This window comes from Carettochelys insculpta, chromosome 14, assembly GCF_033958435.1.
Source record: "Carettochelys insculpta isolate YL-2023 chromosome 14, ASM3395843v1, whole genome shotgun sequence".
NCBI classification, from domain to species: domain Eukaryota; kingdom Metazoa; phylum Chordata; order Testudines; family Carettochelyidae; genus Carettochelys; species Carettochelys insculpta.
In genome coordinates, this window is record NC_134150.1 from 44850975 (window position 1) to 44878094 (window position 27120).

General features: G+C 46.3%; 1 protein-coding gene across 11 annotated transcripts in view; it reads left to right on the forward strand.

The window, feature by feature from the left end:
* ZFHX3 (zinc finger homeobox 3) overlaps positions 1 to 27120 on the forward strand; it is a 327850-nt gene that overhangs the window by 283826 nt on the left and 16904 nt on the right. For 9 of the 11 annotated variants that reach the window (XM_075009156.1, XM_075009155.1, XM_075009151.1 and 6 more), the window contains 4 exons: positions 5415 to 5548; positions 5766 to 5966; positions 17159 to 17261; positions 19359 to 24788. In XM_075009156.1, the coding sequence (XP_074865257.1) occupies positions 5415 to 5548; positions 5766 to 5966; positions 17159 to 17261; positions 19359 to 24788 (5868 nt within the window). Of the gene's footprint in view, positions 1 to 5414; positions 5549 to 5765; positions 5967 to 17158; positions 17262 to 19358; positions 24877 to 27120 lie in introns of all 11 variants that reach the window. The other 2 variants (XR_012647534.1, XM_075009159.1) reach the window with 2 other exon arrangements.

Genomic DNA, 27120 nt, shown 5'->3' on the forward strand with positions numbered 1-27120 from the left:
CCAACAATTTGTGCTCTTCTACGGTGCCTTGCAATTTCATTCTTTACTATTGTTTCTACTAATTTGCCTAGTACTGATGTTAGACTTATCGGTCTATAATTGCCAGGGTCTCCTCTAGAGCCTTTTTTAAATATTGGCGTTATACTGGCCATCTTCCAGTTATTGGGTACTGAAGCGGATTTAAAGGATAGGTTACAAACCACTGTTGATAACTCCGCAATTTCACATTTGAGTTCTTTCAGAACCCTTGGGTGAATACCGTCTGGTCCTGGAGACTTGTTACTATTCAGCTTATCAATTAACTCCAAAACCTCCTCTAATGTCACTTCAATCTGGGAGAGTTCCTCAGATTTGTCACCTAAAAAGGCTGGCTCAGATTTAGGAACCTCTGTAACATCCTCAGCCGTGAAGACTGAAGCAAAGAAATCATTTAATCGCTCCGCAATGGCACTGTCTTCCTTGATTGCTCCTTTTATATCTTTATCGTCCAAGGGCCCCACTGCTTTTTTAGCAGGCTTCCTGCTTCTAATGTATTTAAAAAACATTTTACTATCATTTTTTGAATTTATGGCTAGCTGTTCCTCAAAATCTTTTTTGGCTTTTCTTACTACATTATGACACTTAATTTGGGAGTGTTTGTGTTCCTTTCTATTTTCCTCACTAGGATTTGACTTCCACTTTTTAAAAACTGCCCTTTTCTCTCTCTCTCTGCCTTTTTAACATGGCTGTTAAGCCATGGTGGTTCTTTGTTAGGTCTCTTACTGTGTTTTTTTATTTGGGGTATACATTTAAGTTGGGCCTCTAGTATGGTGTCTTTAAACAGTTTCCATGCAGCTTCCAGGGATTTTATTTTAGTTACTCTACTTTTGAGTTTCTGTTTAACTAGCTTCCTCATTTTAGTGTAATTCCCCTTTTTGAAATTAAATGCCAGAGTGTTTGACCGCTGCGGTGTTCTTCCCAACACAGGAATATTTAAAGTTATTATATTGTGGTCACTATTTCCAAGCAGTCCAGTAACAGTTACCTCTTGGACCAGATCCTGCGTTCCAGTCAGGACTAGATCGAGAATTGACTCTCCCCTTGTGGGTTCCTGCACTAGTTGCTCCAAGAAGCAGTCATTTAAGGCATCAAGAAATTTAACCTCTGAATCCCGTCCTGAGGTGACATGTACCCAATCAATATGGGGATAATTGAAATCTCCTATTATTACTAGCAGCAACGAAGGGTCCTGTGGCACCTTATAGACTAACAGAAAAGTTTAGAGCATGAGCTTTTGTGAGTTAACTCACTTCTTCAGATGCTGCTTCAGACCAGCATCTGAAGAAGTGAGTTAACTCACAGAAGCTCATGCTCTAAACTTTTCTGTTAGTCTATAAGGTGCCACAGGACCCTTCGTTGCTGCTACAGATCCAGACTAACACGGTTACCCCTCTGATCCTATTATTACTGTGTTTTTAATTTTGATAGCCTCTCTAATCTCTCTTAGCATTTCAGCATCACTATCACTGTCCTGGTTAGGTGGTCGGTAATATATTCCTAATGCCATATTCATATTAGAGGAGTGAATTGTTATCCATAATGATTCTATGGAACATTTTGATTCCTTTAGGATTTTTGCTTCATTTGATTCTATATTATCCTTCACATATAGTACCAGTCCGCCACCTGCACGACCTGTTCTGTCTTTCCGATATAATTTGTATCCCGGTATGATAGTGTCCCACTGATTGTCCTCATTCCACCATGTTTCTGTGATGCCTATTATGTCAACTTCCTCCTTTGATATGAGGTACTCCAGTTCACCCATCTTATTGGACAGACTCCTAGCATTCGTGTAAAAGCACTTTAAAAAACTACCACTATTTATATGTCCGCCTTTCACAGACGCCTTGGATTTTTTTATATGCGATTGTTTCACATCTGATCTTGCCCATATATTATTTCCCACGTTCCCTATCTGACTAACTTCTAGGGAATCCCTGTCTATGGAGCCTCGTGTAAGAGAAGTCTCTGTCCGATCCAGGTGCTCCCCTGCACCAATCGGCTTTCCCCCACCTCTTAGTTTAAAAACTGCTCTACGACCTTTTTAATGTTTAATGCCAGCAGTCTGGATCCACCTTGATTTAGGTGGAGCCCATCATTCCTGTATAGGCTCCTCCTACCCCAAAAGTGTCCCCAATTCCTAATAAATCTAAACCCCTCTTCCCTACACCATCATCTCATCCACACATTGAGACTCTGAAGTTCTGCCTGTCTATCTGGCCCTGCGCGTGGAACTGGAAGCATTTCAGAGAATGCCACCATAGATGTTCTGGATTTCAGTCTCTTTCCTAGTAACCTAAATTTGGCCTCCAGAACATCTCTTCTACCCTTCCCTATGTCATTGGTACTGACATGTACCACGACCACCGGCTCCTCCCCAGCACTGCCCATAAGTCTGTCTAGATCCCTCGAGAGATCCGCAACCTTCGCACCAGGCAGGCAAGTCACCATACGGTTCTCCCGGTCATCACACACCCAACTATCTATATTTCTAGTGATCGAATCCCCCACTACTAAAACCTGCTTCTTCCTAACAGCTGGCGCTCCCTCCCCCGGAGAAGTATCCTCGGCGCAAGACAATACCATAGCATCCTCTGGAAGGAGGGTCCCAACTATGGGATGGTTTCCCTCTGCTCCCATTGACTGCTCTCCTTCCCTGAGCCTTTCATCCTCCGTAACAGCATCAGGACTGTCAGATTGGAGGTGGGACAGCCCTACTATGTCCTGGAAAGTCTCATCAACAAACACCTCTGCCTTCCTTATCTCCTCCAGTTCAGCCACCCTGGCCTTCAAAGCACGCACTCGGTCTCTGAGGGCCAGGAGCTCCTTGCATCGAGTGCACACATATGCCACCCGCCCACAGGGTAGGTAGTCATACATATTGCACTCGACACAATAAACAGGATAGCCCCCACTTTGCTGCGGGGCTTCTGCCTCCACTTCCTACTCTAATTATATATGAAGGTTTAATTAAATGTTTCAGATAGAGATTGTTATAAAGGATTTACGTTTAAGGGCAATAGAAGTCACTGGCTTCCTCCAAGCTCCCCCTCTCAACTCCCCTCGCAAAACTCCCTCCTGTTAGCACTCACCCCGGTTGCAAAGCTCCCTGGTCGCTTTCTAGCGGGGTTTAAGTGCTCAGCCTCCCTGATAGCTCCTCCCTCTGCCTACAGCTCAGCCAATCAGCACACGGTGTTTCGATTCAAACCTAATCAAGACTCACAGCTTCCAACTGCCTGCCTGAGCACACGGCCTTTCAAACAAACACTCAGCTCAGCACTCCAAACTCCAAACAAACACAAGCCCAGAACCCCCAAATCATAATGGTAGAGGGGGGCTGTCCGGACTGGCTGCCCATATTTTCATTACACTTTGAGTCAACTCTAGATGACTGTTTCCCCTGGCATTGGGTGGGGCAGATAACCTCATCCCCCTCCTTGACACACTGTACTGGGAGGTTACTTTTTTTTCAGGAGAAAAGGAAAGTAAACTTCAGTTCTGTAGAAATCTTTTTAAAGAAGCTCCATCTTTGGTCCCTGCGGGAGATTTTGGAGTCAAACAGCAAGTCTGTGAGTTGAATTGAGAAGACAATGGTTGGTGTAGTCTGATGTCTGTAGATCTACCATGAAAGCACTGACTTCTTTTAGTAAGGTGTAGGGTTGGCCTTTTTTAGTAGACCAAACAGCAGCACAAAGGCCTTAATTATATATTGGCATCCTACACATTGTTGAGTTATGTGCATTAATTTGACACTGGAGCATTAGAGCACTGTAGGAGCACACAGCTGAAATATCAGGGTCCTGCAGGCCAGGAGTGAAGTGCATTAGCAGAGCCACATGACGAAGATGTTGCCAATCATCTGTCCTGGCTCTTGCTGCTATCACTTGAGCATATTCAGGAGCACTAACATTTATCAAATCCTCTCTCCACAAGAATGACACAGGTCGCTTTATGTCTCTTTGTAGTACCTACCTGACTCCCTCTTCCAGGAAATGGTTTTTCATGCTGTTTGTTTTATGAATGCTTAGCACTGGGGGGCTGTTCAATGAATGAATTAGATTTCCCATATTAAACCACATATTTTGCAAAAAATTCCAGCTCAATAGCTTTGAAGTATGGTGAGTGCAGCTTCTGAAGTACGGGGTGGTGGGTTCCACCATGTCAGGTTCTCAATGGAAATAAGCAAAAGGGAGTAGGCTAAAGGGGACCCAGTCTAAGAACATTACAGCACCTTGTTAATCAGCAGCCAGTCTATCATATTAAATATCCAAATGTCATGTATTATCTTTCAAGTGAAAATGAGTAACTCCCATTAAGGGTGAAATGGGTTTGAAGTCGATTCAAAATGGATTACAGTACTGTTATAAATGTGTGTGCGGGGGAGGGGGGTGTTTGCGTGTAATATGCCTGTTCGTCTAGTTTTTAAATAATAGATGTCCTGCAAACTTGTATACTCCAGGTTACTAAGAAACAGGGTTTATAGGTCATAAGATCTACGTCCTGGGAACAGGGTCCATTTCCTGGAATATTTTCTGCATTGAGCTCTGATTTTGTTGTTTTCCATGTACGCATTTCAATTGAATACTATTGCTTTATATTCAAATGTTTGATTTATGCCGAAATAGCCATTCTTAATATGTCCATATGAAAGTCAGTTCCACCACTGGTCGTAGGTAAGGCTGTCACTCAGACTTCCTGTGCATTTCAATAGGACTGCTTGCTGGAGAGTAAGACCAGCCCTGCCCTCTCCCCAAAGCTGAGTGCACTCCACACTCTGAACGCCCAGCTGCTGCCAGTTTAGGAAAGTGAGATTGAGCTACAGATCCAGATACAATTCTTCACCATTGCACCTGCCTGTGCCCTTGGCTGGCTTTAATGAATTCATGTCTCTCAGTGCTTAGTACAGAATGGCTCATACAGAATGGTTCTGCTAAGGGCATAAATTTCCTTCTGTATAGCCTGACCTTCCTGGAAGGGTGGGGAGTCGTGACACTCTGGCGCTGACATATGGCCAAGTGGTCAGATGTTGCAGGTAAACACAGGAGAAGACTGTCTTACATCTACTAAATGTTAAGATGGCTTGGGATGTCTGCATGGGTGGGTGTGCTTTTTTCCTTGTAGCTGTATGAATCTGTCATCGTTCCTTATTTCTTAGTGCCAGTAATGCCAGAATGAGAGAGAAACTGACTTTCTCCCTGGCATACTTAGGAAGATGTCATTTGGCCCACATGCTCCTCCTCTTCAAATCCTTAGAATGTGTTTCAAGAAACTACACCAGCACAAGCGGAATTACTCATGTTGTCATTCGCCATGAAGCACTTTGGAACTGGCCTGATGGGATGTCCTAATGCAAATCTCATTTGTCTTTGCAGCATCAGCCAGCCAGGCAGACAAGGAGCTGACAGAGTCTCCAGCATCCTCCAAACGCACGTCATTTCCCAGCAGCTCTGAGTCACCTCTCTCCTCTAAATGGTCAAAAGCTTCAGAGGAGACCAAAGCAGAGCAGGTGAGGCACAGGAGCCCCGCAGTACTTTCTGGAACACCACAAACATCTAGAGGCCTGTAATTCCCTTCCCAGGTGTTGAGAGGAAAAACTGTGGATCAGAAGGGGTGGGGGAAAAGGCCCACGATTGTGACAGTTGAGTTGTAAGAAAAGAGGAAGTATAAGCCTGGTTGTGTCAATCCCATGATTCAGCCAGCAGGTATTTTATCTCGCTCCGCAGATGTATCAGTGTCCATACTGTAAGTACAGTAACACCGATGTGAACCGGCTGCGGGTCCATGCCATGACCCAGCACTCAGTGCAGCCCATGCTCCGCTGCCCGCTCTGCCAGGACATGCTCAACAACAAGATCCACCTGCAGCTGCACCTCACACACCTGCACAGTGTGTCACCCGACTGTGTTGAAAAACTCATCATGACGGTAAGTTACTGAAGGCCAAATGCACTTTCTGCCATCCCAGCGAGGGTGAAGTTGCTGTAGCATAAGGGAAAGAGTCTTTCCTTTTCCCAGGACAGTGACTAGTTTTGATGTAACATGCTGATCCGAGAGTCAACTCACTGACCCTGTTAGAACGGCTCTTAATCCCCGTGTTTTCCTAGCTGCAGAGTACCCATGCTTGAGCATTGTGGGGATCGGCAGAGTCAGGAGAAGGAGCTACCCTGTGGAGAAAAAACGCGACTGCTACTCACTTAAACATGCTCTCCCTTAACTCTTGAAGTCGCTGTAAATGATGACGTGTAAGTGGAGGGCAAAGTGGGAGGCCAAAGGGATGGAGCCAAGGGCAGAAGGGGCAGTGCCTAGGGCAGTCAGCAGCATTGCTGCCACGCACTCCCTCCCTCCTCACCACATGGAGTGGCGGAGCAGCTCTGCCAGCACTTCAAAGGGGTCTAGCGCTCCAGCTGCTGCCGCTGCCAGAGTAGCAGCCTCCAGACCTCTGGGCCCCTTTGAAATACTGGGCCCCAGGGCAATTGCCCCCGTTGCCTCCTTCCCCCTGTCAGCAGGCCTGTATGTGACTGTGTTGCCCACAGTGCAGAAGAGACCACACACTGCCATGTTAACACACTGTCCTGAAACATCCCAGCCAGGGCTGTCAAAGTGCCAGTTTACAGGAAATCGGAAATTGGATTTGTCTTTCAAACGTAACTGGGAGAAGTAAGAGGGTTGCTGTCTTTGGCGCAGCTGCATGGGAGGCATTGCCTCCGTGGAATTCAAGTGTATCCGTGAGCGAGTTATCAATGCTCTTCACAGTGGGAGTAGAGGAGAAGTAGGATCTGTTCCTTCAGTGAGAAAACGTCTATCGCAGGTAACATAACATTTCATAAGTATCAGAGTGCTTTTCTCAAGGCAACTGTAACAGCCATTTGGCTATTGTGTAGGTGGCCCCAGTGAAATGGATAATGTGTTGTTAATAGAACCCTGTAAATTCTTTGTTGAAAATGTCACTGTTAAAATGTTTTGAAATGCTTCATTTGAAACTGAACTTTATGCTTAATTAGTTAAACTTCTCTCAAGTGGGAAGGTCCTTATGCCATTGAAATTCAGGAGGTTTTCTAAATAATATCAGATATTTCCATCCACTTTTGTGAATGTTTCACCAAGGTGGTTTGCACCTTAGTGCAGCTGTCACTGTCTTTATTAGTGCCCTTACACCCTAAGTGAGGCAAAACTTAATATCAGTTAAATCTGGTTCTGTCCCTAGAGGTTTGTGTCAAACATTTGTTTCCTCTTCCATAGCATTGCTTAGGTGTTAAACATGGGAGCTCTGTTCTAATGTTGTCTGTAATGGAAGCCTTTATCCAGTGTCATCTGTCTGTCTGCAGTTAACTTGAGAAGGAATGTATCATTGCAGTGCATGATGGGAAATGCCCTTGGTATTACATTTCCAACACTGCATTGCTCAAACTGCCATTCTGCACAGGCGCTTCGTACAACGACATTCCGTTGGCTTTGGAGTGGCTGACTGGGGACTTGCATTTATGATGTCTACGTGGAGGACTTAGGACAACTTGATCCTCCTAGGGCTTTTAAGAACTGTGACAATACAAATAAATACAGAGAGTCTTGTGGGCTCACCTGTCTTTCCTGAGACAATCCCTGTGTCTCAGGACACAAGAAAAAATGTCGTGTGCTCCAAGTTTCTCTGTAGGTAGCATTGTGTGTGCAAGAATATGATCTTACTCCTGCACCCATCTGCTTCTTTCCCCTTTGCTTTCTGTGTCTTTCTCTCCTTCCCACCTGCCTGTCAGATTTTTCCTTCCTTCTTCTGCTTTTCTCACATTTTCTTGTCCTTCCAAGTCGGCTGTCGTATACCCCTTCTTCTGCCACATCTGACTGCTGCTGAGCTGAAGGACTGCTCTGTTCCACACTGTAGGAGCCTTCTTTAAATGCTAGAACTGATGCTGTGCACGGCAATCAGTGCCACTCCAGGTACACCTGGGCAAGCCCGTGTACCACTGTGTGGAAAACATGATCTTCAAATTTGTCAAAATCAATCAGTCCCATCACTGTCCCCCCAGAAATACCAGATTCAGGTGACTTCTGTCCACAGTGAGAACAGTAATAAACAATACAAATGCCCCCAGGGGCTTTGGGGAGCAAACCTGTTAGTTAGCTAACATTTGTAGCTGGTAGCACTCCAGGTACGTATACACTACAATGAAAACCTGCCACTGGCGTGTGCCAGCTAACTCAGACTTGAGGGGTTTGGGCTAAGGACCTGTTTAATTGCAGCATGGATGTTCAGGCACAGCTTGGAGCCTGATCTCTAGGACCTTCCCTCTTCATGGGGTTCCAATGCTCAGGCTCCAGCTTGAGTCCAATCTTCTACATTGCAAATAAATAGCTCGGTAACCTGAGCCCCACAAGCCCAAGCCAGCCGGCACAGCCAGCCACGCATAGGCACCTACTTCTCTTCTTGTCAAAAGGTGCTCAGCCCCTGTCCCTTTCCCCCGAACTCCTGCCTTCACTCTTCCCGCCCTTGCTCCTCCCTGTCCCACATAGGCCCCATCTTCTCACCCCGCCACTCTTCCCTGTCCCCCGTAGAGTATGAACCCTGCAAATCCCTGCTCAGGACAGTGCTGAGAGAGAGGGGAAGGAGTTTGTATGCATGAGCCATCAGCCTGCACAGAGTGATCCATTGTGATAGCTTAGAGAAATGGAATTCTTCTGACCATATAAGTGGAAATAATTTAAATTAGATTGGTGCAACTTACATGTGTGATTTAGAGCTCACTCACCCACTGGGTAAACCACCACCACCCCGGGCACTTGGGGTGTACCAGCCTTCTGCTGAGATCAGAAATCCCACCTGAAAGGATGGGAGTCTCCTGGGAGATCCATCCTGTTACTTGTTTCTTTCTTTGTGTCCACAAAGCCTAGTCTGCTTTCTTTTCTTTGTGGTGCTCAGGAAATAATACCTGGGGAAGAGGGATGGCCCATGTGTGTTGAATAAAGCAGAAGAGGCAGCAAGCAGGTACTTTTCTTTTGCTTCAAATGGCAAGCAACATGTTTTTTAAATAAAAGAGACAACCATTAGTAGTGAATGTGGGAACACACAAAATTCCTAATTTTGCTGACTCTAGGCAAGCTTCCTGTCTCAATCTGAAGGCACCAAGATCCAGTTCATGCACTGTAAGTGAATTGCAGGCCAATAAATGGGAGCCAGATTGCTTCTGACACAATGTCTTTCCATTCAGTATTTGAAGGAGGCTCCAGTTAATAATACCTTATTAGACGCCTTTCAGGAACCTGCAGTATCTAATATGTCTGTTGCTATAGTAGCAGCTTATTCTCTGCATCTCATAGCTATGTGTTTCTTGCTCCTTTCCCTTTCATGTCAGCAAGCAGTCTGGGTGACTTCCTCCTGGGATTAGCCTGAGCTCTAGCCCATCTTTCTGAGAACTGATCCTCTCAAGACATCCTCCATCAGTGGTGGAACAAGAAGAAATGTGTGTGATTGGGGTGTAGAGGTCCTGGAGCTTAGAGGCGTGTATGCAGCAACCCCAGCATCCTATGGCCTGGGAAGACATGAGATAGAGGTTTATATAAAGTGAACCCCCAGGACAGCTGCAGGCTATAGTCCATGCAGCCTCAGCCCAGGTGCACTCGTCTCCTGCTGCTGCTACTTGATTAGGCTGGTAAATAACTCTGTTAAAACTTCCCTTATTGGGCATTTCGTCTGCTCTAAACTAATCCAGTCCTCTTGTGACACAAAAGCCACTTACTGGGCCTGGACTTACACTGCTTTGGCCAAGAGCTCCTTAAGGAGGGGGTGGTGCAATTCACTTCCATAGTCGGTGGACAAGACTGATGAACTCCAAGGAGAAGGGACTGCTTCCCTGGCTCTAGTAATGGGGGATTCTCCCACTTCTCTCTCAGCTCCTTTTATCTTGCCATAAATCCCTCTACCCTTCCATTCTGCTCTCCTGTCAGCTTTCTTGTCCCATCTTGATGCCCTTCCAGCTTTTCCTGTCTTCACCTGTCTTTTCAGCCTTTTGTTTTCTTTTCTCTCCTGCTGCCCAAGTAACTCTTCCCTTTTTCTGCCATCCTCTCTCTTTTCTCCTTTTCTATTGTCTCCTCCTATTGCCTTCTGCTGTCAGTCAGTTTTTTCCTTTCCCTCCCCCCCCTTCCGGCCCTCCCCCCTTCTCTCTCTGTGTCTCGGTCTCCATCTCGGATGAAGGTAATGAAAATAATCGGGCTTCATTAATTCTGAGCCCTGTGAGATGATAGCCATTTGGAGCCATGTTTGCCAATTAGATGGTCTAAATTAGAAGTGACCTTGGTATACTGCCATCGCTTTGCCTCTCTGAGTCTAATGAAGCTTTTCACTCCAGCCCCCTCTCTGTCTTTGTAATGGAAATTCCTTCCTTTGTCTGGTTCAGGGACCATGCATTGTACGTGCATTTCCACCACCCTGCATGGACAGAGGAGGTATTAGTGTAGCTTCTCAGACCCTTGCTTGAGAGTTTATTTTTAAATCTAAATCCTTTTGCCCATATTGGGAGTGCTCAAGAAGAGTTACCTAGAACTTCCCTGGGACTGGCCCCACATCCCAGACAGGCAAAGCCAGTGGGAAAAGGCAGATGCCCAAAGGTGGGTATGTGATGTGTCCAAAGTCCATGTTACACACCTAGGGTCAGAACAGAGAAAATGGCCAAGATGCGAACCCCAGGATAGATGTGTTACCACAAGACTTTGAGAATCCTAGTCACAGCCAAGTGTTGAGCCTCAGGGAAGCAGTGCTCTCTGGAAACCCCAACTCTAAGCTTTGCTGAGGTCTAGGAGAGGATGTGGTATATGAAAATGGAGCAAGGGGGAAGGAGAGAACAGTTATGACCTGCCATTTCCTGAGCTCAGCATTGCTGACAGACTGGAGATCATACCAAGCCTCTTGTCCGCCCCCAACGGTTACGTTTGGTCTTATGGCAGGCTCTCCAGGCCCAATTTCAGCAGGATTCCCCGGCTGAAGAGTCATATTCTCACAGCTGTTTTGGACTGTCCCGTCTGAGGAAGCAGCTTACAGAATCCTTTTCTAGAACATCAGAAAGTTCATTTTCTCTCAAGGATGAACACTTGAGCATGGTCTCTGGGAGATTAAGGATCTAAGGGAGACACTCAGGACAGGAGACAAGTGAGCTGTATTGAATTTCTGCTCACTCTGGAATACTGAGCAATTGGGCCAAATTTTCAAAAGTGGACACTGATTTGGGGTATCAGGTGCACATACCAGAGCCCGATTTCCAGGGAAGTCGAGCACCCATATCTTCCATCGGCTTCAACTGGAGTTATGGTTTCTCAGCGTCTGCAAAGACCAGGGGCCATGTTCACTCCTAGCAGCAGAAGCCAGTGTCATTTTGAGACAGTAGGAAATTGCATAAGGGATGTTTTTAGGACAGGAAGGAAACATACTATGATCTGATTGTACTGGCCATACATTTCCTGGGTAAGTGATACCATTTGTAGCCTATACGAGATAGGAGGGTGACTTACAAGGAGCCGGGAAGTGCGAGTGCATTGTCCCCTAGGACAGAGAAATGCCTGGATGCTGTGAGAATGGGCAAGTTTGAAATGACAAGAGAGAAGTGGATGATTATTTTCTAGAGCTGAAGCATGCTAGGTGGCTTTTAGCTCAGCTAGAAAGAGGGCAGCAGTCTGGTTTGAACATGGCACAATGTGAGTGGCTAGGAAACAATAGGGAGGTGATAGAGGGAAGTTGCGAGTTCTTTGGAGCAGGGACCCTCTCTGTTCTGTTTGTATGGCCCCTCCCACCAGGGACCCTGTACAGAGAATAACTAGAGGTCTAAGTCACAGAAGCAAACTTAACACAGTGATGTACTGCAGTTGTGTACCTGTCTTAGGGGTGCATAATACCTTCTTATCGGTGCGTATGATGTTGATGTTGTGGAAGCACTGGATGAAATTGAATGAGGAGATGCAATTGTTTAGGGCTTTGGAAAACTGGGGCTAGGTTTAATTCCCAGGTATTGCTGGACCAGCCAAATGGGCAGTAACCAAAATATGCTCACAAGAGACTTGCTGGTTAACTTCTCATGCTAGGCTCATCCTCCATCTCTCTTCCACCCATGACAGTTACACCAGTTAAATTTAGACTTAAGCATAAATAATACCAAATAATACCATTTGAGTACCACTGCCTGGTTATCTGTGATTGGCAGTCAGCAGCCAGTGCCTTCCTTTTCATCTTGTACTCTGATTATTTATTTGTATTGCAAAATCACCAGAGTGCGCCAGACCCTTTCTGCATGCACAGGAAAGCCTCAGTCTCTGTCCCAAAGGGTTTGCAATTTAAAAAGACAAGAGATGAAGATGAGGGCCTGGGACACAACACACAGGCCAGGTGACGAGTGGTCGGGCAACTCCCACTGGAAGGCTGACTGTGGGCATGGAAAGGGGATGGCCCCCCACAAGGAACACGGCTGCAGGAAAGAGGACTGCATTTTAAGGGTGACCTGAACTGGCACATGACAGAGAGGTAGGAAGACTGGGCAACAAGCCAAGCAGGAAGCTTAAAGTGGCTTGCTGGTGGGAGAGCCTGCGGTAGTCGTGAGCACACAAACACACATGATGTCTCACTTCCCGCCCATCTGGCTTTGTCCCAGTTCCCTCTACGAATTTTCTGCTTTGTAACTAGTTCTTGTACCAAAAACCTTTCTGGAGGTGTGGGAGGAAAACGGGAGAGGGGAATAAAACTGAGTCTGTGGAGAGACAGGTAGGTAAAGGTAATTACTTAAGATCATAGAGGGACGGGACTAACAGATTTGGAGGCCCAAATTAAGATTCAGAGGAGTGTGTGAGGTTGATGATTATATTTTGGGGTGAGTTAATTGACAGAAGGTGAAGGCAGACAAAGAAACTCTGCTTACTGCCTTCTTGAATCCCAATCAGGAATTATGATTAAAGATTCAGCGAGACAACAGAGCCCTGATGAATTGGTGTCTTTTTTTCCCCTTTTTGCCGTCATTCACACTTGATTGACTTCAACCTTTCAAGTGCAAAAGTCTCTCTTTTCCATTATTATTCATAGCCATCTGAGTTTTTCTAATTAAAGTGTATGAAAACAATTACTGATCCGTTGTACTGAGTCTGTTAGTGGGGATGACTGCCTTACTGTAACGTGTATAAAAAGCCCACAGTTTTCTATAGTGATCTGCTACTGAGGTACTAGATCATTTTATTCTTTTTTTCTACTCTTGTTTTTTTTCTAATTTCTCATTTGTTATTTTTATAATTCCTGAAGATCCTGAGACTGCACTTTCCCTGCTGATAAAACTGAGGGAGCCTTTCCTTTCTTTCTGCCTCTGCAACTCACCTCATTCCCCCTCCTCTGAGTCTGGTTCCTATGAATTAATGGGTGACCTTTCACTTCCTGCATGGCCCCTGGACTCACCAACCACAGCCTTGAGAAATGGTCTGCTTTGGAATCAAAGGCAGAACGAGTTTGGCATATTCCACCCCTTCCTTAGGATGAGTGTCGGCTGCCTTTGTAGGGTGTAGATATCTGCTGCGTCTGTCTCTGACTCCTCTTCAGTGATTAATTTGTGTCAGTGCTTGCCAACATAGAGTCCCAGTGCTGCCAGGCTGAGTAGTTCAGAGCCCTGGCACTGCTAGGCTTGAGGTATCAGTTATGAAAGTAAAAAGCAAATTGCTGGAGTCCTGGCACCTCTTCCCTTTACAAATGAAGCATTGTTCACCTTCCACAGTTGTGTGAGCAGCCAGAGGGGCCACAGCATCCCTTCCTGCTGTTGTTAGACGTGCAAGATTGCTCACAATCAGATCTTTGTTGGAGGCTGTTGTACATGCTGCTCCCCAAGAACCTGTGTGTGCTGGGTCAAACCCTGTTCCCCTACAGAAGAAAGTGGGCTTAGCTAACATTTCGTTGTTCATCCCAGGTGCACCTTGTGGCCTTTGAAGAATGTAGGTAGGTGAAAGTCTGATAAAAGTAATTGCATCACTTGTTCTGCCATGAAATCCAAGATCAGTTCGTTCTTGTGCCTGGCCTGATGGGAGCCTTTTCTTGCTTCACTAGAGAACGTGATCAGTTATCACAGTCTCTACCCTGGCATGCTTTCCCAGCAGTCAGTGCCTGGAAGAGGGCACTGTCAGAGCACCAGCACTGAGTGTCAGGTTGGGTTTGTTGTTCCCTCATTCCCTAAGAATTCAGGAGCGGTAAGGATGTGCCTTTTAGCATCCAGGTGAGAGGATGGCCACAGACAATCAATGCAGCAGCACTGACATCAAGCACTTGTTTCTAGGGTGAACTCATGTATGCAGCTGTGTTATTAGATGGCATTAGTGGGAACAGTGGTCTTGAATGGCTTCCCTCCCTGCTGTGCTGAGGAGCATTGGTTGAAGAGTAGCCTTTAAGATGCTGGGCTCAGAGTTTAGGATTTTTTTTGCTGCATTCCTTATGTTAAACACTGGTCAAAGAACTAGTCCTTTTAGCTGAGATTGTCAAAAGTAACTAGTGATTTTAGGTGCCCAACTTCATTGGGGCCTGATTTATGAAAGCAATGTGCCTGAAAACCAATCTCCTTTTGAAGCACTTCAGATTGGGCTCCCAACAGTTGAGCCATCCAGAATCACTGTGGATGTAGAGGCTCTCTATACCAACATCCCACACAAAGATGGAATAAATGCTGTCCGGAACAGTATCCCTGATGATGCTACAGCACATCTGATGGCTGAGCTCTGTAACTTTATCCTCACACACAACTATTTCAGATTTGGCGACGATATATACCTTCAAATCAGCAGCACAGCTATGAGTACCCACACGGCCCCTCAATATGCCAATATTTTCATGGCTGACTTGGAACAGCACTTCCTTAGCTCTCGTCCACTAACACCCCGTCTCTTCTTACGCTACATTGATGACGTCTTCATCATCTGGACCCATGGGAAGGACGCTCTGGAGGAATTCCACCGGGACTTCAACAACTTTCACCCCAACATCAACCTCAGCCTGGAACAGTCCACACAGGAGATCCACTTCCTGGACACCAGGGTGCTAATACATGATGGCCACATCAATACCACCCTGTACCGTAAACCTACTGACCGCTACGCCTACCTTCATGCCTCCAGCTTCCACCCCAGACACACCACACGATCCATTGTCTACAGCCTAGCGCTAAGATATAACCGCATTTGCTCCAACCCCTCAGACAGAGACAAACACCTACAGGATCTCTACCAAGCATTCTTGAAACTGCAATACCCACCTGAGGAAGTGAAAAAACAGATCAGCAGAGCCAGACATGTGCCACGAAGCCTCTTACTACAGGACAAGCCCAAGAAAGAAACCAACAGAACACCACTAGCCATCACCTACAGTCCTCAGCTAAAACCTCTACAGCGCGTCATCAGGGATTTACAACCCATCCTGGACAATGATCCCCCACTTTCACAGGCCTTGGGAGGCAGACCTGTCCTTGCTCACAGACAACCTGCCAACCTAAAACAAATCCTAACCAGCAACTATACACCGCACCACAGTCACTCTAACTCAGGGATCCATCCATGCAACAAACCTCATTGCCAGCTCTGCCCACATATCTACACCAGCAACAACGTTACAGGACCTAACCAGATCAGCCACACCATCATGGGTTCATTCAGCTGCACATCTACCAATATAATTTATGCCATCATGTGCCAGCAATGCCCCTCTGCTATAGACATCGGACAAACCGGACAGTCTCTACGTAAAAGAATAAATGCACACAAATCAGATATCAGAAATGGCAATATACAAAAACCCGTAGGAGAGCACTTCAATCTCCCAGGCCACACAGTAGCTGACTTAAAAGTAGCTATCCTACAGCAAAGAAATTTCAGGACCAGACTCCAAAGAGAAATTTCTGAGCTACAATTCATCTGCAAATTCGATGCCCTCAGCTTTGGCTTAAACAAAGACTGCGAATGGCTGGCTAAATACAGAAGCAGCTTCCCCTCCCTTGGTGTTCACACCTCCAGATCAACTGCTGGTAGTAAGCCTCATCCTTGCTGACTGAGCTAACCTTGTTATCCCCACCCTTGCTCTGGCTTATTTATAACTGGCCCTGCAGATTTCCAAGACCAGCATCTGATGAAGTGAGTCTGTGCTCACGAAAGCTCATGCTCTAAACTTTTCTGTTAGTCTATAAGGTGCCACAGGACCCTTTGTTGCTGTTACAGATCCAGACTAACACGGCTACCCCTCTGATACCAGAATCACTAGTTGCTTATAGGAGTCATAGTTTTCTGGAAGGGACCTCAAGAGGTCATTGAGTCCAGTCCCCTGCCCTCTTGGCAGGGCCAAGCACCATCCCCCTCCCCCACACTTCCTTTTCCTATTTGTCCCAGATCTCTAAATAGCCCCCTCAAGGATTGAATTCACAACCCGTGTTTAGCAGGCCAATGCTCAAACCACTGAGCTATCCCTCCCTTGGGCAGGTGATGGTACTACTGATTGCAAACAGAACTTGGAAGGGAGCCAGAGTGACATTTGTTTTCTTTCCAACCGTCAGAGCAGGGACGGGGTTTCAAATGCTTTGAGTTTTAGACACTTTGCCATCTCTTTGCAGTCTTTCTTTATTCATCCCTTCTCTTGACACTTCTCTGGATTTGTGTGCTTCTTTCTCATCCCCCTCCTATTTTCCTGCAGCAATCCACTTTGAAAGTAGTGCTGCAATGCTCCCTAGCTCAAGATTACAGTGTACTTTACAGGTATGATTTAATTAGGGCCTTATTATGTTTTCAGCAGCTTAAGGTGGGCCTTTCAACTTATCTCCCTAATTGGTTGCACGAGAAGTTTCACAGCCCATGACAAAACATTGTCAGCGATCAAAGTCTGAATGCTACATAAAGGAAAAATACTAATAATAAGCTTATTCTTTGAGCGTGCCCTGCTAATTAGGTCCAGATGTAACTGTAGAAACACTTTTGACTGATGTGAGCTTTGTCTAATAAACATGAGTCTTCAGTGAGGTAAGAAAAGTGATACTGACGTTACGTTGCTGATGCCTAATTTTGCTTAGTAAAGATTTTTTAAATATTTTCCTTGTTTGTTTTTCTCCTCTCTCCCATTTTCCCCATCATCCCTCCTTCCTCAGGTGACAACACCTGAAGTGATGATGCCCAGCAGTATGTTTCTGCCACCTGCCACTCCAGACAAAGATGGAAACACCAACGCTGAGGAGCCAGGGAAGCAGGCTGGTCAGTTCCTTAACTCTTTATTCTGATTTGAGTTGTGGCAGCTTACTGTTCTTGTTTCCCATGCACTGGAGAGAAAGACATTGCTGTCTCTCGCTCAGTCAAGTTTTGCTGCAGTTTGTTCATTTTAAGGACCAATGCAGACAGCAGGAGATCTAATAGGATTTCTAGATGGACAAATATGCTTAGGTCAGAAATAACTGAATTTATAAACGTTGTTTATTAGATGATGAATTTTCATGGGACAGAAAGCTCATCACCTAATAAATTATTTTGCTAGTCTTTAAAGTGCTACGTGACTGCCGTGTTGTTTTGTTATAAACATTGTGTGTGAGGCCCTGATTCACTGGTATGTTAGAGCTGGTTGAAGATTCCTCAGGAGCAGAGCAGTGTGATGAGTCATTGGAGCTGCTCCTACATCACATCCCTAGTAGTGCTGGTTACACGTACAAGGAAGAGGGTGTATGACTGGACTGTCTCTGCACATGGCTGATCCTCTGCTGTCCAGACAGCTCTTGGGGATCGCTGACAGCAAGTGTGCGGCAGAGCAGTTTGGAAGCTTCTGTTATTTATGCTGTGAGCAGGTCCAGATGATGCCAAAATTGGATTAGACCCAGAGTAGCTTAGCCCTATCTCCAAATGCTCGTCTGTCAGAACAGAGCACCACCACTGGTAATTTTGGAAAGGATATTATTACGTTAAATCAGGAGCTGAAATACTTCTTCAAACATAAGAATTTGGGGAACTGGATGCCTCAGAAGAGAATGGGGAGTGAGATCTAGAACTTTTTACCATTTTTTTTTACAGTCTTAAATACAGCCCAGGAAGGAGTTAATTTCACTAGAGTAACACTGTGGTTGAGGCATTTAGCAAGGCAGCCCAGAATTACATTGGCCTTTTCTATCACCCGATAATGTTGCAGAGTGAGGCATGCCAGTACGTGTGGCCAGCGCATTAGTCCTCAATTTGGACTACACTGTTGTTTTGGGTACACAGGCAGAGGCCTCTAGATGCCTGATGGGAAAGCAATAGACCGGGGCCAGATTCTACCGGTGTCAATCCTGGTGCAGGGACCACAGTGGGAGAGATCTATAAGGAAGTCTGGGTTTAAGGCAGCCACCGCCTGCTTTCTGCCACAGGGCCTGCATGTGAAAAGCACAGTTCCAGAGAGGATGCCAGTGGCATGGCTTCGGCCGTCATGGGCTTGGGATTTCTCAATTCCTCTGCTCAGCCTCCAACAGTAGGTGTGTCTCTCCCCTACCAGGACTGGTCTGCTCTGCTGTCTGGGGTAGAGCCAGAGAGAAGGCTAGCAGTGGAATAGCTGCTTGACCTTCCCCCAAAGTCTGAGTTCTCCTTGGCCATAGCAACCTTCAGTGGAGTTGGGGCCAACTGGGGCAACATTTCCCGCCCTTTCTTTGCAGTCTGAGTGGAACTAATCCTCAAATATCACGTTCAGTTCTTGGCACATCATTGCAGCAAGATTTTGACAAGCGGATGGGGCATCAAAGAAAAGTAGCAGAGATAGTTATGAGACTGCAGGGTTTAATTTAAGGAAGAATTCAAGGGAGCAAATATGCCCAGCTTGTTTGAACAACTATTAAGTGGGAGGCGTATGCTGTCCATGAATAATCAAAGGCTGCAAAAGTCAAGGAGGGAGAGAAACTATTTTTGCATTGTGCAGTGGGAGGTAACACAGGCCATGAAGTGAAGTGCAGAAAGTGAGAACTTAGGCTGAGTATTAGGGGAAACACCCGCCCTTCAGCATTAAGGATAATGTGCAGGAACGAACCAGGGCTGACTGGGAGGAACAGTCACATATTCCTGGGGAATGTGTATTTGAGGATAGGGCCACTGGGGCCTGTTAAACTTTTAGATGGTGGGGTAGCTATAGAAACATTTAGGGAACTTCAGCACAAGTAGCGGTGAAGGCAAATGCCTCCAGGTGTGGCTGGGGAAGAAATACTGGATCATAGCCCAAGTAAGAAATGAAGAATAATGGGTATTTTTCTCTAAATTGTAAGTGAGTGGTGGAGACAAGCCCTGTCTAAACTATATCTTCCTTGCCTCACTTCACCCTATTTATTCTGGTTCTGTTTTCAGAGACCTCTGAGGACTCTGGAAAGAGCCTCCTTTCATCAGAGAGCCTAGAGCACAGTGGAGAGTCCAAACCTGTTCCTGCTGATCAGAGCTCTGCCAGAGACGACACTGGCTTTCTTTGCTGGAAGAAGGGGTGCAGCCAGGTATTCAAAAGCTCAGCAGCTCTTCAGACACATTTCAGTGAAGTTCACGCTAAACGGCCCCAGCTGCCAGTGTCCGATCGCCATGTCTACAAGTACCGTTGCAACCAGTGCAGCCTGGCCTTCAAAACCATTGAGAAGCTGCAGCTTCATTCCCAGTACCATGTAATCAGAGCAGCTACTATGTGTTGTCTTTGCCAGCGCAGTTTCCGAACCTTCCAAGCTCTGAAGAAGCACCTGGAGACGAGTCACCTGGAGTTAAGTGAAGCGGACATTCAGCAGCTTTACAGTGGGCTGTTGGTCAATGGAGACCTCCTAGCTATGGGTGACCCTGCACTGACTGATGATCATACCATCATTGTTGAAGAAGATAAAGAGGAAGAGAGTGACCTAGAAGACAAACAGAGCCCTGCTGGCAGTGATTCTGGGTCAGTACAGGAAGACTCTGGCTTGGAACCTAAGAGAGCCCTACCTTTCAGGAAAGGTCCTAACTTCACCATGGAGAAATTCCTAGATCCATCTCGCCCATATAAGTGCACAGTCTGCAAAGAATCTTTTACGCAAAAGAACATTCTTCTGGTCCATTACAATTCAGTTTCTCATCTGCACAAATTGAAAAGAGCCCTGCAGGAGTCTGCTACTGGGCAGCCTGAACCTACCAGCAGCCCAGATAACAAACCTTTTAAGTGCAACACCTGCAATGTGGCCTACAGCCAGAGTTCTACACTGGAGATCCACATGAGGTCTGTCTTGCACCAGACAAAGGCTCGAGCTGCCAAGCTGGAAGCAGCTAGTGGCGGTGGCTCTAGCTCTAGTAATGGAGCTGGTAGTAGTAGTAGCAGCAATATATCTTTGGGCTCATCCACGCCAAGTCCAGTGAATACTAGCAGTTCTAATACCTTCACAACCGCCAACACCAGCAATGCTGTCACAGCTCCAGTCCCTAGTTCACTCAGCCACGGATCCAGTGAGAATGTGGGAATTCCACCTTCGAGTAACCCCATTAGCACTAACATCGCATCCCCCTCTGAGCCTAAGGACGTCAACCGGAAGAAGCTGGCAGACATGATTGCATCCCGGCAGCAGCAGCAGCAGCAACAGCAACAACAAGCGCAAACCTTAGCACAGGCGCAAGCCCAAGTCCAGGCCCACATACAGCAAGAGCTGCAGCAGCAAGCTGCCCTTCTGCAGTCACAGCTTTTCAACCCAGCTCTATTACCACACTTCCCTATGACCACAGAGACTCTTCTCCAGCTTCAGCAACAGCAGCACCTTCTGTTTCCATTTTACATACCCAGTGCTGAGTTCCAGCTCAATCCAGAAGTTAGCTTGCCTGTGACCAGTGGTGCTCTGACACTGTCTGGTACAGGTCCAAATTTGCTGGAAGATTTAAAGGCTCAAGTTCAGCTCCCACAGCAGAGCCAGATATTACAACAGCAACAAGGTCAGCTATCTTTGTCACAGTCACACTCTGTCCATCTACAACAGAGCCAGCATCCAGAGAAAAAACACAAACCAGTTATTAAGGAGAAAGAAAAAGAACCCCAACGGGAAAATTCAGAGAAGGGAGACAGCAGTTCATTGTCTAAGGAGTCTCTGCCTGACAACTTAAAGCCCAAAGACAAGAAAGATTTTGCCCCAAGCAGTAGTTCAGAACCCTCCCTACTTCCTCCACGTATCGCATCTGATGCAAGAGGCAATGCCACAAAAGCCTTGCTAGAAAACTTTGGTTTTGAGCTGGTTATTCAGTACAATGAGAACAAGCAGAAGGTGCAAAAGAAGAATGGGAAGACAGAGCAGGGTGAGAACTTGGAAAAGCTTGAATGTCACACATGTGGCAAGTTTTTTTCAAACATCCTCATTCTAAAGAGTCACCAAGAGCATGTCCATCAACACTACTTCCCCTTTAAGCAGCTGGAGAGGTTTGCCAAACAGTACAGAGATCACTATGACAAACTGTATCCACTGAGACCTCAGACTCCAGAGCCACCACCACCTCCCCCTCCTCCACCACCTCCAATCCCTACAGCACCTCCTCAGCCGGCTTCCACTTCTGCCATTGCTACTTCTGCTCCACCGATTACTTCTCCTACAATTGCACCAGCACAGCCATCTGTGCCACTCACTCAACTCTCGATGCCGATGGAGCTTCCCATCTTTTCACCACTTATGATGCAAACTATGCCCCTACAAACATTACCTTCCCAGTTACCACCACAGCTTGGTCCTGTAGACCCTATTCCTGCAGACCTGGCTCAGCTGTATCAACATCAGCTCAACCCTAATCTTCTCCAGCAACAGCAGAACAAGAGGCCACGTACTCGGATCACAGATGACCAGCTCAGAGTTCTTCGGCAGTATTTTGATATTAACAACTCTCCCAGTGAAGAACAGATTAAAGAGATGGCAGACAAGTCCGGATTGCCACAGAAAGTGATAAAACACTGGTTTAGAAACACTCTATTCAAAGAACGCCAGCGCAACAAGGATTCCCCATACAATTTCAGCAATCCTCCAATTACCAGCCTGGAAGAACTGAAGATAGATTCACGGCCTCCCTCTCCAGAACCTCAAAAACATGAATACTGGGGAAGCAAGCGGTCCTCTAGGACACGGTTTACCGATTACCAGCTCAGAGTCCTGCAGGATTTTTTTGATGCTAATGCTTATCCAAAGGATGATGAATTTGAACAACTTTCTAATTTGCTAAACCTCCCAACACGTGTTATTGTGGTGTGGTTCCAAAATGCCCGTCAGAAAGCTAGGAAAAACTATGAGAACCAAGGAGAAGGCAAAGATGGGGAGCGGCGAGAGCTTACAAATGACAGGTACATTCGAACAAGCAACTTGAACTACCAGTGCAAAAAATGTAATCTAGTCTTTCAGCGCATTTTTGATCTTATTAAACACCAGAAAAAGCTGTGTTATAAAGATGAGGATGAGGATGGGCAGGACGATAGCCAGAATGAAGACTCCATGGATGCAATGGAGCTGTTGACACCAACCAGTTCCTCCTGCAGCACACCAATGCCCTCTCAAGCTTACAGCACCCCCACATCATCAGCTAATGCAACCACTTCCACCTTCCTGCAGCTCACTAGTGAAGCAGATGAATCCACTCTGTATAGTTCTAAAACAGAAACTACAGATGAGAAACCAAAGCAATCTGAACCTCCAAGTACGCAGCCAAACCAAACTCAAGATAAGCAAGTGCAACCAAAGCAAGAGCCTCAGCAGCAGCAGCACCAAGACCAAGTTGAACAGAAGACAAGTTCACACCAAAAGATCTCACCGTTATCATCCCCACCCTCATTACAGCAACAGGCACAACCACCCCAGTGTTCTTTGCCACAATCAAGCCCAAGTCCATCTCAACTCTCACATCTTTCCCTCAAGCCCCTTCATACCTCCACCCCGCAACAACTGGCAAACCTACCTCCTCAATTAATCCCATACCAGTGTGACCAATGCAAACTGGCATTTCCCTCCTTTGAACATTGGCAGGAGCATCAACAGCTCCATTTTTTGAGTGCACAAAACCAGTTCATCCATCCACAGTTTCTGGACAGGACACTAGATATGCCTTTCATGCTTTTCGACCCCAGTAATCCACTACTTGCAAGCCAGCTGCTATCTGGAACTCTACCTCAGATTCCAGCAAGCTCAGCCACTTCACCCTCAACCCCAACATCTACAATGAACACTCTGAAGAGGAAGCTGGAGGAAAAGGCCAGTGCAAGCCCTGGGGAAAATGACAGTGGGACTGGTGGAGAAGAACCTCAGAGAGATAAGCGTCTAAGGACAACTATTACCCCAGAACAGCTGGAAATTCTGTACCAGAAGTACCTACTTGACTCTAACCCAACACGGAAGATGTTGGATCACATTGCACATGAGGTGGGCTTAAAGAAACGCGTTGTGCAGGTTTGGTTTCAGAACACTCGAGCACGGGAAAGAAAGGGGCAGTTTAGAGCTGTGGGGCCTGCTCAAGCCCATAGACGGTGTCCTTTCTGCAGAGCTCTCTTTAAAGCAAAGACAGCTCTGGAAGCTCATATCCGCTCTCGTCATTGGCATGAAGCTAAGAGAGCTGGATACAACTTGACATTGTCTGCTATGCTCTTGGATTCTGATGGAGGACTCCAAATGAAGGGGGACATCTTTGATGGAGCAAACTTTTCCCACTTGCCACCAACCAATAGTGAGGGTCAGGGTGTTCCTCTCTCACCAGCAAGCAAAAGTATGGAGCTCTCACCTCAAACTCTGCTAAGTCCATCCTCTATTAAAGTAGAAGGAATAGAAGACTTTGAAAACCCCTCCATATCTTCAGTTAATCTTAGTTTTGACCAAACAAAGTTGGACAATGATGACTGCTCTTCTGTCAACACTGCAATCACAGACACTACAACAGGAGATGAAGGCAATGCAGACAATGATAGTGCAACGGGGATTGTAACTGAAATTAAATCCACGTCAGGACCTAGTGAGGGCCTGACAAAGGCTGCCATGATAGCAATGTCTGAGTATGAAGATCGGTTGTCTTCTGGTCTTGTCAGTCCAGCTCCCAGCTTTTATAGTAAAGAATATGACAATGAAGGTACTGTGGACTATAGTGAAACCTCCAGCCTTGCAGACCCCTGCTCACCCAGCCCTGGTGCCAGTGGTTCAGCAGGCAAGTCAGGAGACAGTGGGGATCGGCCAGGGCAGAAACGTTTTCGCACTCAGATGACTAATCTCCAGCTAAAAGTCCTAAAGTCATGCTTTAACGACTACAGGACGCCTACCATGCTGGAATGTGAGGTCCTGGGTAATGACATTGGACTGCCAAAGAGAGTTGTTCAGGTCTGGTTCCAGAATGCTAGGGCAAAGGAGAAGAAGTCCAAGTTAAGCATGGCCAAGCATTTTGGTATAAACCAAACAAGTTATGAGGGACCCAAAACAGAGTGCACTTTGTGTGGCGTCAAGTACAGCGCTCGACTGTCTGTACGTGACCATATCTTCTCTCAACAGCATATCTCCAAAGTTAAGGACACCATTGGAAGTCAGTTGGATAAGGAGAAGGAGTATTTTGACCCAGCTACTGTACGTCAGCTGATGGCTCAGCAGGAGTTGGACCGGATCAAAAAAGCCAATGAGGTTCTTGGTCTGGCAGCTCAACAGCAGGGCATGTTTGATAACACCCCTCTACAAGCGTTTAACCTTCCTGCTGCCTACCCAGCACTACAGGGCATCCCTCCAGTCTTGCTCCCAGGCCTCAACAGCCCATCTTTGCCAGGCTTCACTCCATCCAACACAGGTGGGTTCTGGAACTCTCCTCTCTCTGCTCAAATGTGAAGTTTTCTCTGCTATTGCACCTTCAGCGCAAAGGGGATGGAAGTTGGCAGGTTAGAAAGGCTAGTTATTTCACCTCTAGTTCCTTAATCCAAGTTCTCTAGCAGGGCAAGAGACCTACTGCCTCGGTCTGTCTCTCTTCGCATCCAATGATCAAGGGCCGCTGCACTGGGGAGCAAGGATCCCTGCTTGCTTTGACACATCCTGTAAATTCTTGAGCATCTTCAAGTAAGATGAAAATCAAGGCTTTTGTTGAATTAAATCTGAAAAGGAATAATACAGTCAATACAATATCACTTCCATTATTTCTTTTTATATTAAATTCAGTGTAGAATAGCTCCATAATTTTCAGTATATTGTGGATGTTTGTATTGACAACACAAGTTACGTTGTAAAAAGGGTATTGAGAAATAGCTTTCAGCGTGCCTTACAATAGTACTTCCTTGCTGATCCATACAGCTGCTGATTCTTTTGGAGCAGTAGATGGCAGTAAAGGGGAAATACATTCCCTTATGGCAGAGGTGGGTAAAATACATCCTGCTGGTCGGATCTAGCACCCGGGCACAGCAGGAGCATCAGCCATTTGCCTTACCTGACACGTACACCCCACCTCACCCCCCCATGCCACTGAGAGCAGCCAGCTGTGAATGCTGCAGCCCAGGAGTGGGGTGGAGGGGAAGGAGTTTTGTGCACTGCCCCAGCCACAATCTTGCAGCTGCCTTTGGCCAGTTTCTGGAATTAGCTGCTCCTTCTGCGTTTGAGCATCTCAGGGCTCTCTGAGCTAAAGAACAGCTTCTTCAATGATATCTATCCATATTATGTCCTCAGAAGAGCCAGGGCTGCTGCATGAAGCTCAGTGCACACCTTCACAAATCACTGTTGTCTCAAGACAGCACACGGAGATGCTGGCTTCAGAAGGTCATTGCTTCAGTTGCTGTTGAACTGCTTAGCCCACACCCTAAAGAAAGCCATTGCTGCTCTCCAGCTGAATGATTTTGTTGAGGCAAGAAAAGGATTATTTACCAAGGGCAACTGGTTCTCTGAGTGAATTGCCTCCAGAGAGCCATGACCCTCTCTCTTCTTTGGAGGCCAACTGTAAATGGGGCTTGTGAAGGTATATTGGCACAGGGAGTGTGGTTTTGCACCTGGGCTGTGTGGACTGCCATATCAAGGTAACCACACACACCTGCCTACTGCCGGAGCAGTTCCATGGCAGGCAAGCAACTCATACAGTAGTCTGGAGAACCAAGAGCTGCTAGTGGTAAATAATCCTTTCTTTAGACAGTTGGAAGGCCTTTGGGCCTTTGAACATAAGACGGGCCGTGCTGGGCCAGACCAAAAGTCCATCTAGAACACTATCCTGTCTTCCAGCAGAGGCCGGTGTCGGGTGCCCCAGAGGGTATGGACAGAATTGGTAATTATCAAGTGATCCATTCCCAGCTTCTGACAAACAGAGGCTAGGGACACCATCCCTATCCATCCTAACAGCCATTGATGGGCCTATCTTCCATGAATCTAATTCTTTTTCGTGCTCCTTTGATTTTATAGAGCTCTATCATTCCCCACCCCCACCCCACACACACTTTTAGTCATCTCTTTTTCAAGATGAAAAGTCCCAGTCTTACTGATCTCTCCTTATAAGGCAGCTGTTCCATACCTCTAATCAGTTTTGTTGCTCTATTCTGAACCCTGTCAATGCCAAGATATCTTTTATGAGATGAGACAACAACACCTGCATACAATATTCAAGGTGTGGGCATACAGTGGGTTTATATAGAGGCGATTAAATGTTCTGTCTTATTCTCTATCCCCTTCTAATGATTCCCAGCATTCCTTTTCTGACTGCTGCTGCTTGATGAGTGGATGTTTTCAGAGAACTATCCACGGTGACTCCAAGATCTCTCTTTTGAGTACTAACAGCTAAATTGGTCCCCATCATTTTCCACTTATAGTTGGGATTATATTTTCCAATATGTATTAATTTACATTTATCAACATTGAATTTCATCTGCCATTTTGTGACCCACTCACCTACTTTTGTGAGATCCTTTGAAGCTTGTCACACTCTGCTTTGGACTTCACTGTCTCGACCAGTTGTATATCATCTGTGAATTTTGCCACCTCACTGTATGCCCCTTTATCTAGATCATTTCTGAGTGTGTTGACTAGAATTGGTCCCAGCACAGAGCCCTGAGGGACATGGCTAGTTCCCTCTCCCAAGTCTGAGAACTGTGGAGTTGGGTTGGTTTGAAGGGGGATGCAGTTCCTCCTTCTTTCCTCACTATGGGCAAGAGCAA